The sequence below is a fragment of the Schistocerca piceifrons genome, chromosome 2 (genome assembly GCF_021461385.2).
Source record: "Schistocerca piceifrons isolate TAMUIC-IGC-003096 chromosome 2, iqSchPice1.1, whole genome shotgun sequence".
Classification (NCBI taxonomy): Eukaryota; Metazoa; Arthropoda; class Insecta; order Orthoptera; family Acrididae; genus Schistocerca; species Schistocerca piceifrons.
The window spans coordinates 268121975-268134530 of NC_060139.1; the positions used below are offsets into that span (position 1 = coordinate 268121975).

Below are 12556 nucleotides of genomic sequence, written 5' to 3' on the forward strand. Positions count from 1 at the left end.
TGTTTTTACCATTTAGCTCCACTGTTGCTGAGTTTATTTTCAAAGTGTTAGTGTAGCTAATGCCTATCCTTTCGAAGTCACATGCTTCTAATCTATACGACACAATTTTACCTTTCCATTTGAGTAAGCATACAAATGTTGATGAGAAACTTTCACTGAAGATTAAATTATTATGAGAAATACTAGCAACTTATTCCATACTTCTTATATACAATGAGGCGACAAAAGTCATGGGATAGTGATATGCACATATACAGATGGAATATACACAAGGTATAAGAAGGCAGTGCATTGGCAGAGCTGTCATTTGTTCTCCGATTATTAATGTGAAAAATTTTCCAACATGATTATGGCCACATGACAGGATTAACAGAATTTGAATAAGGAATGGTAGTTGGAACTAGATGCATGGAGCATTCCATTTCAGAATTCATTAGGGAATTTAATATCCTGAGAATCACAGTATCAAGAGTGTACCAAGAATAACAAATTTCAAGCATTACCTCTTACCATGGACAATGCAGTAGCCAACGGCCTTCACTTGGCGACTGAGAGCAGCGATTTATAAGTAGAGTTGTCAGTGCTAACAGACAAGCAACATTGTGTGAAATAACCACAGAAATCAATGTAGGGCATATGGATAGTGTGGTGAAATGTGGCATTAATTGGCTATGGCAGCAGGGGACCAACCCGAGTGCCTCTGCTGACAGCACAAATCGCCTGCAGTGCCTATTCTGGGTTTCTGACCATATTGGTTGGACCTCAGACAATTGGAAAATTGTGGCATGGTCAGAAGAGTCATGGTTTCATTTAGTAAGAGCTGATAGGGTTTGAGTGTGGCACAGACCCCATGAAGCCATGGCCCAATTTGTCAACAAGGCATTATGCAACCTGGTGACAGCTTCTTAATGGTGTGGGCTGTGCTTACATGAAATGCACTGGATCCTCTGGACTGGAAATGATAATGTTCAGCTACTTGGAGACTATTCATGGACTTCAGGTTCCCAAACAACAACATCATTTCAGTGGGCTACAACTGTTCGCAATTGGTTTGAAGAATGTTTTGGATAATTTGAGTGTATGATCAGGCCACCTAGATCACCTGACATGAATGCCATCAAACATTTATGGGATATAATCGAGAGATCAGTTCATGCATGAAATACAGCACTTGCAACACTTTTGTATTTATGGATGGCTAAAGAGGCGGAATGGCTCAGTATTTCTCCACAGGATTTCTAACAACTTGTTGAGTCCATGCCATGTTGAGTTGCTGCACTATGCCAGGCATAAGAAGGTCTGACACAATATTAGGAGGTACAGTGCTATAACAGAGACAGTGTAAGGACATCCCTGACAGCTCGCAGCACTGTTGCCGGCTTTCAACTGTGAAGCACTAATGGCTGCAGGCAAAAACAGTAGCCCTGTTCAGAGCTGTGATAACAATGAACTGTTGCCTTAGAGACATTTACAAAATTGTGTACCTCTACTGGTTGAGGTGGGTCTGGCAAAGGTGCCATGCCCAGCCCACTGCGACCATCAGGGATCAACGTACAGGGACTCAACTATAGATGAAATGACTTGGTGGACACCATGCTTCAGCTTAACCATACGCCTCACATTCTTAAGCTCACATCATTGTTCATTGATGGCAATGCTCGAACTTTAGCTAGCCATCCAGCAGCTCAAGGTAAGCACTGGAGGAAATAAAAAAGAATATCACCTCAGCAAAGCATTTGAGCATATATGGTAAGTTTACAGGGGTGAAAGCAAGGGATGTTTAAAACAAAATTTTATGTTTTCTATACGTAATTGAACTGAAATGATAATATTATCAAGAAATTATCTTATCACTCATTCTGTTGGATCTTCCTTTTACATTTAAGAAATAACAATTTACAGTGAGACTTGTGTTCCAACCAGGATCAATAAATTACATGGACAAAATATTAAGTACTACACAATGCATTTGAGATTGCTGTTCCCTTCATTGGCTATTTTGCATTGCTTGCTTAAGATTGCTGTTGACCAAGAATTAACTTGCTCTTGCACCTGGAGGGGAAAACGATAGTGCATTGAGAATGGCTAGTTTATAGCTTAAATCTAGATCTGCCAATAAAATTTCAAAAGGACGACTGATAGCTGAAATCCATTATTTACAAGTCAAGGTAATTTTTATTGCTTTTAGTAATATTAAACTATAATGTGCCTAGAACATGCTGTAATATGCTAACGTGTCATACACTATCGAATAAATTGAGATGTATCAATGTGCTGTCATGATACTGCACACACTCAAGCTGATAATTAGCAGTTTAAACAATTGAGTATAATATTTCAGAAATATAACTAGTTAGAGAATCAGTTAAATTCTCCAGTGTTTCATTCATTAAGAATGGTAAAAACAGCCTAACAATCAGAGTGTGGAGATATTTAAGTTTTATTAAGTGAGTCTATGAGAATTAATTCAGAGGTGAATGCAGTGCATCACAGGCTGTCCAGGTAGCGTGTTCGGGGGTAGGTGCGGATGGCAACCTCCCATTATCATGTCCTCATGTAGAAACAGCCAGCAGTGGTGGAAGGGGTAGGAGCAGGCGCAGGGATGCAGAGAAGGGACCAATTGTAAAAGCTAAAATCCAGTTCCCGTGGGTCAACACTCCTTCACTTTGGTCCCTGTGGACAAGTCCATCAGCGGACCCAACCAGAGGGAAGGGACGGAAAAATATTCCATTGTACATTTTATTATGGTAGACAGTGGAGAATTTGCCGTATTTATAAAAGCATTGTTGAGAGTTTGTCTTCATGCACATAATTGGAGAAAATGCTTTAACTGCAAGCAGAGGTAATATGTGGTAAAGTGTGGTGTCTGATGTCACTGCCACCAAGAATTGTGAATTGTGAGGAGACACGCCACTGTTGGAAGAGACGTGTCTCAGCAGTTGAACGGGACCGACATGTGGCTAGTGTTGCTCCTTCTTAATGACACAATAGGCTTTGTATGCCACATGTGGTGCTAGTAACGTCATTTAATTAAAATCATGCAGATACTGAACTTTAATAATGTGTTTTAAGAATATTTCTGCTGGTGACAATTTGCAGAGGCTTACAAGTGAATAGTTCACGAACATAGCTTGAGGCATGTGCGACGCAGTCCTCCCGTGTGTGAAGGTAGGTGAGTGCAGTGTACTGGTGAGCTCTTCTCTACTCAAGAGCTCTTGTACTGTCGTCACCGATGACCCTTCGGTCGTGGCTTGTAATATGTGAGGTTCGTTGACTTGGAGAATATCTGATTGTTTATTTGGAGGTGGGAGAATTCTCGCATGGCAAAGAGCACTGACGGTATTTTCCCATCACGGATTAGCCGTGTTGTGATATTTATAAAACAGAAATTCTTACGTGAGTGCAGTTTCTTATCTGTTATTTGTACCACTGGTAATGGCACATTCATATTTCAGCAAGTTCTGTAAATTCTGATAGGCACGTCTTTAATTTTTTTGATGTAATGATGAATGCACAGCCACTTAATTTGAAGACATTGGACCTCCACAATATAGTTCATTTCTGACAGAATTAGTTTCTCCTTCTTGGTAGTTATATGCAAATTCCTCAAATGCAGTTGTGTCGAAAGATTAATTAGGGAGAATTCATATGTTGGCGCGCAGCATGCTGGTAACTGCACTAGAGGTAAGGCCAGGTGAGTTTCACAGGTTGGTGCACTGCGGCTGGTCTTCAAAGATGCAGTACTAGCAGGTATGTCAGTACTAACATGTTGCAACCCCCCCCCCCCTCCCCCACTCTGCCCCCCTAGCCCTGCCTGTCTTCTACTTTAACAGTGAATTATGTCCAACGGAATGTTGTCCAGCAGATATTTTGTCATTCCATGATCACTCAGATTCACCTGTAAGTTAAGGAGCATTTCGCTCTCATTTAAGTATATGGCCGAAAGAGTCAGCCTTCAGGAATTGTAAAACGAACCCTGTCATCCAGAACTGTATGTTACAAAGAGTGCAGATTCGCCATGAGATAGGGAAACTATCTATTGTGGTGTATGAGGGCTAAGCGCTGTAGTGTGAGAGTGAGACAGATGAAAACCTATGTCATAGGGAAACCCCTTAGAAGCTGTTTGTGGCCAAGGAGACGTAGAAGTGTTAAATATGGCGGACCTAAGATCGGCCATAATGGGAAACATTTATGAAAACTATTTAATTCGGTAGCAATTCAGGGAATGAAGTCACGGTAATTTTAATCTACCATCATTCATAAATTTTCATGGTAATCCCAATAAAACTTCAATATCGTTCATATCTATAATAGTTTAGGATTTACTGTTAAAGTGAAATTAACAAGTTTTGTAACAAAGAGCGGAAGGCTAAAATCTGAATACTTTGTTCGATCTTAACGATCGATATTTCATATAGAAGAGCATCATTAAAATGACAAACGTTGTAAATATCATTTGTTTAAAAGATATAGTAACTTTAAACTATCAGTATTTCAGTTAAGTATCAGACCATCATTTCCTCCACGCAAAACACATTTAACGATGACAGCATGACACCTTATTGAATCAATAGGTAATAGAATATTTGATGTAAGGTTTAGTGCATAATAGCTACTTTTTTGTTCTTTATTTATTTATCAGAAAGCACAATGGTGCAAGGCTACTGGCCATGACATTCAAAGTTAAGAAGGAAATTGTACTGGTTTTATGTAAAAGAATTTAACATTTACTATGAAAATTGATATTATTGTTACTTTATTTAGAACGTGAATGTGGTCAAGCTTTGATTATTTAAATATGTCAAAATGTAAAATAAATTTAAAAACAAAGATGATGTGACTTACCATACGAAAGTGCTGGCAGGTCGATAGAAACACAAACAAACACAAACATACACACAAAATTCAAGCTTTCGCAACAAACTGTTGCCTCATCAGGAAAGAGGGAAGGAGAGGGAAAGACGAAAGGAAGTGGGTTTTAAGGGAGAGAGTAAGGAGTCATTCCAATCCCGGGAGTGGAAAGACTTACCTTAGGGGGAAAAAAAGACGGGTATACCCTCGCACTCACACACATATCCATCCACACATATACAGACACAAGCAGACATATTTAAATATGTCTGCTTGTGTCTGTACATGTGTTAATTTAAATATGTCTGCTTGTGTCTGTATATGTGTGGATGGATATGTGTGTGTGTGCGAGTGTATACCCGTCTTTTTTTCCCCCTAAGGCAAGTCTTTCCACTCCCGGGATTGGAATGACTCCTTACCCTCTCCCTTAAAACCCACTTCCTTTCGTCTTTCCCACTCCTTCCCTCTTTCCTGATGAGGCAACAGTTTGTTGCGAAAGCTTGAATTTTGTGTGTATGTATGTGTCTGTTTGTGTTTCTATCGACCTGCCAGCGCTTTCGTATGGTAAGTCACATCATCTTTGTTTTTAAATATATTTTTCCCGCTTGGAATGTTTCCCTCTATTATATTGATATCATTAAAATGTAAAATAATGTAGAGAAAGCTGTAGCCAATCAGACGGACGGCCACAGGAAAGGGAACTGCTCTAGTCAGTTGAGCGAAGATGTTCGGCGCGCCGAAAAACACGGCCGGAGACGGGCAGAGAGGAAGAGTTCGGATTGAGACGTGTAAGAGGACAGTCGGCCTTGAGGCAGCTAGGAAATGAAACGACTTAGAAAATTTCGCGTTGTGTGGTATCGCGAGACAGTCTCTGAGCGGTGAGCAGCCGCGTGCCTGGTGTGACCTCTTAAATTTTCGTGTAAATGATGAGGTGGAGTATCGAACATCTATTTCACGATGAGATTGTGAATGATCGAACTGTATCAAATGGATATGCGGTCGAGTGTAACAGTAACTCTAAATACGACCACTTTCGCTATAAGTTTGCTTTCAGAATAAACATTATTCTAACCAATTCGCAGCTGTGTGGCCTAAATCATTTATGGGTCGTTAACTTAGTTCTCGATATTATTATAATATGTTATATTAACTTTGTGTTCCGCAAACTTGCCATCAGCCAGACAATTTAACCAAAGGGTCACAAGTCTCTAACTCAGGGCGTGTAATGCGACTCGTGCGGTTCAACCCTTAGACGAGTTTGAGCCAAGACATTTCGATGACCACTTGTGAGCCCAAACATCTTTGGGATGTTAGCTCGCATGGCCGATGTAATTTTTTGGTGTTCGGCACCAACACAATTGTTAGTTTCGTCGTGAATATTAATCTGACCACGAGAAGATACAACAAATGTTACAAAGTGATTATTTATTTCAGCACAACAATACGTCAATTTATTTGTTTTGATGTAGGACTGGGACTACATTTGGCAATCACACGTACTTTCACATAACAGTGACGTTGTTTTCATAATTTTTAGGTGCTTAGGCTTAATATCGAATTTTCTGAGTATTTTAGATATTCAAGTTCTTTTATAACTTAAATGCTGTTCACTTTGAGCACATTCTACAATTCTGGTGATGCACTCGAATGTTTTAAATTTAGTATTTAAATCTTGTACTGCCCCAGAACCAAAATAACCTTTTCATTACTAAAAATCTACACTTAGGAGCGAGAAGGTTAGGAGAAGTATAACTACAGGATCAGTTTCTATTTAATTTATCCGCTTCATTAGCAGCACACAAGTCAAAGCTACTAGGCCGTAAAACGAGTCACTACACAGTTTACAGAACAATGATCAGAAAATTTTTAAACAAAAGATTTGATAAAAACACAAAAAATTGTGAGAAATTGCAGGAGAACATAACACTCAAACCTACTGCGTGGAGCTGCTCTGTAGGATGGGAGTGTGCCATAATGAAACCTTTCATCTCAGACCTGAAGACTTCAGGTTTATCTACCAATTTTTTCAGTTCTGCTAGAAGTATACTGAAGATCTAATTAAAGCGCACCCTTGTATATAATGTGTAAAGAGTGATATCCTACTCAGTATGAGTTTTAGGGTTCCGTGCCTCAATCCGTAAAAATGTTGTCCATCTGTCTGTCGGACTGTTATAAACCATTCTTCTCAGGTATGGGTAGACATAGCAAGTTGGAATTTATGTCACACACTAATATCTATGGTCCCTTGGCGGCGTAAAAATTGAAGCTTCTAAGTCAGTGCAATCAAAAGATATGCCCATTTATGTCACATGTTTTGATAGTCGCAAACTCATTCATCAAAACCTATAGGGTACTTCCCCTTGACCTACGACAAGAAGTTTGGCAAGAAGAGATGTTTCACAGTACAAGTAAAGGAAAAAAATCATAAAATTGTTAATTTGTAGTTATACTACATCAAAAAATATTTCTTTTGTTATTTGTTATCAGACTTTGGAGTTAAAATAAAAATGTTCTCAAAAGTCTTGGAATTCCTGGGATCAATATCTCGCCAGTATCAAAGTCGATAACAGGCAAAAACTGCCGAGATTCTCGACTCGAATGGTGAATGAACTGTCTATATACATAAGTTTGTACAGAACCCTCAGAGAGCGAGGCCTATTCAAACCTTGCCAATTTTTCCATCTGGTGTTTATTGGATGAATGTTGCACTTTCTCCTCAACGAGTCAATATTGTCAACAGCAAATCCCATGATGGCGGCATCAAGTAAAGGTAAAGCCAAGGTAAAATAGTCCCAAGGACAATATACAGCAAAGATATACCCATTCATAGGCTTACTGTTTAGATAGGACAGTATTCTGAGCGACCTGAACAATGACCTAGGCCAATTCGAGAATTAATAACATGGATCGGCCTGATTGTCCTTTGATGGGCTAAGAATATTCTTAGCGAGTGCACAGGGGTACTACAAAACATAGCACCACTGGAGATGGTGAAGCAGAAGTAAGCTTTGATACTTTTGGACCTCCTACCTCAGTGTGGTATCAGTGTAAACTATCAGTTTAATAAGTCACAGCTGCAAAATACTAACGCGAATTCTTTATAGACGAATGGAAAAACTGGTAGAAGCCGACCTCGGGGATGATCAGTTTAGATTCCGTAGAAATGTTGGAACACGTGAGGCAATACTGACCCTATGACTTATCTTAGAAGAAAGATTAAGGAAAGGCAAACCTACGTTTCTAGCTTTTGTAGACTTAGAGAAAGCTTTTGACAATGTTGACTGGAATACTCTCTTTCAGATTCTAAAGGTGGCAGGGGTAAAATACAGGGAGCGAAAGGGTATTTACAATTTGTACAAAAACCAGATGGCGGTTAAAAGAGTCGAGGGACATGAAAGGGAAGCAGTGGTTGGGAAGGGAGTGAGACAGGGTTGTAGCCTATCCCCGATGTTATTCAATCTTCATATTGAGCAAGCAGTGAAGGAAACAAAAGAAAAATTCGGAGTAGGTATTAAAAAAATCCATGGAGAAGAAATAAAAAACTTTGAGGTTTGCCGATGACATTGTAATTCTGTCAGAGACAGCGAAGGACTTGGAAGAGCAGTTGAACGGAATGGACAGTGTCTTGAAAGGAGGATATAAGATGAACATCAACAATACCAAAATGAGGATAATGGAATGTAGTCAAATTAAGTCGGATGATGCTGAGGGAATTAGATTAGGAAATGAGACACTTAAAGTAGTAAAGGTGTTTTGCTATTTGGGGAGCAAAATAATTGATGATGGTCGAAGTAGAGAGGATATAAAATGTAGACTGGCAATGGCAAGGAAAGCGTTTCTGAAGAAGAAAAATTTGTTAACATCGAATATTGATTTAAGTGTCAGGAAGTCGTTTCTGAAAGTATTTGTATGGAGTGTAGCCATGTCTGGAAGTGAAACATGGACGATAAATAGTTTGGACAAGAAGAGAATAAAAGCTTTCGAAATGTGGTGCTACAGAAGAATGCTGAAGATTAGATGGGTAGATCACATGACTAATGAGGAGGTATTGAATACAACTGGGGAGAAGAGGAGTTTGTGGCACAACTTGACTAGAAGAAGGGATCGGTTGGTAGGACATATTCTGAGGCACCAAGGGATCACCACTTTAGTATTGGAGGGCAGCGTGGAGGGTAAAACTCGTAGAGGGAGACCAAGAGATGAATACACTAAGCAGATTCAGAAGGATGTAGGTTGCTGTAAGTACTGGGAGATGAAGAAGCTCGCACAGGATAGAGTAGCATGGAGAGCTCCATCAAACCAGTCTCAGGACTGAGGACCACAACAACAACCTCAGTGTGTTATCACGTATCAATACCACCCGACAGGTGTTCCAAAGCTGAAAACGGATTTGGAAGTTTCCACTGGGTGCCGACAGCAGTTGCGCAGGATCTGGAAGACCCAATGGTGTACAACCGCTGAGCCATACCTCCAGCAGCTCTTTACCGCGAGCGTCCTCTGCCGCCACAAAACAGGACGGCCGGTGGCAGCCGCTCGGGTCACTCACACTTAGAGCCCCTTCGCTAGGACACCACCGTTCGTGGTTAGATCAGAGAGCCTCTTCATCGGTGATATTGAGCACTGGACTTCATTTATTGCTGCATTATTTGTAATGAGTCTTCATACACTTGGAGAAAGTAAAACTTCAGTTAACCGTGTTAACTTGTTCGCTAATCACTTCTGCTCCTGTCCAGCTTTCCTATGATGACAGTTGGCACACCAACTAACTCATCTCTCCTTACCATTGTGTAAGAAATCGTCACAACACTTGGCTTCAGTCTAACTGCAACTACTGTGTATGCAAACATCAGCTACCACATCACAGATGAATTCCTTAGCGTGTGCTGAAGTTACAGAAACATATGTTCACAACAGTGGGCGCTTGCTGGGTACCTACCTGTGAGTCGCCGGTGCGCATGAGCTGCCAGTTGCAGTCGAGCTGCTCCTCGGCCTGCAGGTAGTAGCGGCTGTCCGTCCAGAGCGCCGCGGCCTCCAGCGTCACCACGGCGTCCCCGGCGCTGCCCGTGAAGCCGCTCACGTAGTCGCGCCGCCGGTCATGGTCCGCCACGTACTCGCTCTGCGAACAGGTGGGAGGTAGCGCTGCTTACCTAGTCCACGGTTGTGTACATCGTACCACACTGCTGTGAAAAATTTAAGGACGAAAGGAAATTTCACATGATGCCTCGTTGATGTTGTTGTGGTCTTCAGTCCTGAGACTGGTTTGATGCAGCTCTCCATGCTACTCTATCCTGTACAAGCTCCTTCATCTCCCAGTACCTACTGAAACCTACATCCTTTTGAATCTGCTTGGTATATTCATCTCTTGGTCTCCCTCTAGGATTTTTACCCTCCACGCTGCCCTCCAATACTAAATTGGTGATCCCTTGATGCCTCAGAACATGTCCTACCAACCGATCCCTTCTTCTGGTCAAGCTGTGCCACAAACTCCTCTTCTCCCCAATTCTATTCAGTACTTCCTCATTAGTTATGTGATCTACCCATCTAATCTTCAACATTCTTCTGTAGCACCACATTTCAAAAGCTTCTATTCTCTTCTTGTCCAAACTATTTATCGTCCATGTTTCACTTCCATACATGGCTACACTCCATACAAATACTATCAGAAACGACTTCATGACACTTAAATCTATACTCGATGTTAACAAATTTATCTTCTTCAGAAACGCTTTCCTTGCCATTGCCAGTCTACATTTTATATCCTCTCTACTTCGACTATAATCAGTTATTTTGCTCCCCAAATAGCAAAACTCCTTTACGACTTTAAGTGTCTCATTTCCTAATCTAATACCCTCAATATCACCCGACTTAATTCGACTACATTCCATTATCCTCGTTCTGCTTTCGTTGATGTTCATCTTATATCCTCCCTTCAAGACACTGTCCATTCCGTTCAACTGCTCTTCCAAGTCCTTTGCTGTCTCTGACAGAATTACAATGTCATTGGCGAACCTCAAAGTTTTTATTTCTTCTCCATGGATTTTAATACCTACTCCGAATTTTTCTTTTGTTTCCTTTACTGCTTGCTCAATATGCAGATTGAATAACATCGGGGATATGCTACAACCCTGTCTCACTCCCTTCCCAACCACTGCTTCCCTTTCATGTCCCACGACTCTTTTAACCGCCATCTGGTTTCTGTACAAATTGTAAATACCCTTTCGCTCCCTGTATTTTACCCCTGCCACCTTTAGAATTTGAAAGAGAGTATTCCAGTCAACATTGTCAAAAGCTTTCTCTAAGTCTAAAAAAGTTAGAAACGTAGGTTTGCCTTTCCTTAATCTTTCTTCTAAGATAAGTCATAGGGTCAGTATTGCCTCACGTGTTCCAATATTTCTACGGAATCCAAGCTGATCATCCCCGAGGTCGGCTTCTACTAGTTTTTCCATTCGTCTGTAAAGAATTCGCGTTAGTATTTTGCAGCTGTGACTTATTAAACTGGTAGCTCGGTAATTTTCACATCTGTCAACACGTGCTTTCTTTGGGATTGGAATTATTATATTCTTCTTGAAGTCTGAGGGTATTTCGCCTGTCTCATACATCTTGCTCACCAGATGGTAGAGTTTTGTCAGGACAGGCTCTCCCAAGGCCGTCAGTAGTTCTAATGGAATATTGTCTACTGCCGGGGCCTTGTTTTGACTCAGGTCTTTCAGTGCTCTGTCAAACTCTTCACGCAGTATCACATCTCCCATTTCATCTTCCTCTACAAATGGTTCAAATGGCTCTGAGCATTATGGGACTTAACATCTGTGGTCATCAGTCCCCTAGAACTTAGAACTGCTTAAACCTAACTAACCTAAGGACATCACACACATCCATGCCCGAGGCAGGATTCGAACCTGCGTCCATAATATTGTCCACAAGTACATCGCCCTTGTATAGACCCTCTATATACTCCCTCCTTCTTTCTGTTTTCCCTTCTTTGCTTAGAACTGGGTTTCCATCTGAGCTCTTGATATTCAAACAAGTGGTTCTCTTTTCTCCAAAGGTCTCTTTAATTTTCCTGTAGGCAGTATCTATCTTACCCCTGGTGAGATAAGCCTCTACATCCTTACATTTGTCCTCTAGCCATCCCGGCTTAGCAGTTTTGCGCTTCCTGTCGATCTCATTTTTGAGACGTTTGAGTTCCTTTTTGCCTGCTTCATTTACTGTATTTTTATATTTTCTCCTTTCATCAATTAAATTCAATATTTCTTCTGTTACCCAAGGATTTCTACTAGCCCTCGTCTTTTTACCTACTTGATCCTCTGCTGCCTTCACTACTTCATCCCTCAGAGATACCCATTCTTCTTCTACTGTATTTCTTTCCCCCATTTGTGACAATTGTTCCCTTATGCTCTCCCTGAAACTCTGTACAACCTCTGGTTTAATCAGTTTGCCCAGATCCCATCTCCTTAAATTCTCACCTTTTTGCAGTTTCTTCATTTTTAATCTACAGCTCATAACCAATAGATTGTGGTCAGAGTCCACCTCTGCCCCTGGAAATGTCTTACAATTTAAAATTTTGGTTCCTAAAACTCTGTCTTACCATTATATAATCTATCTGATACCTTCTAGTATTTCCAGGAATCTTCCATGTGTACAACCTTCTTTTATGATTCTTGAACCAAGTGTTACCTATGATTAAGTTATGCTCTGTGCAAAATTC

The 12556-nt window shown here is 40.7% G+C and overlaps 1 protein-coding gene across 1 annotated transcript in view; it reads right to left on the reverse strand.

Annotated features, from left to right (window-relative positions):
* LOC124777135 (xaa-Pro aminopeptidase ApepP-like) overlaps positions 1-12556 on the reverse strand; it is a 126569-nt gene that overhangs the window by 86891 nt on the left and 27122 nt on the right. The window contains exon 2 of the mRNA XM_047252428.1: positions 9788-9967. Coding sequence (XP_047108384.1) covers positions 9788-9967 — 180 coding nt within the window. The remainder of the gene's footprint in view (positions 1-9787; positions 9968-12556) is intronic.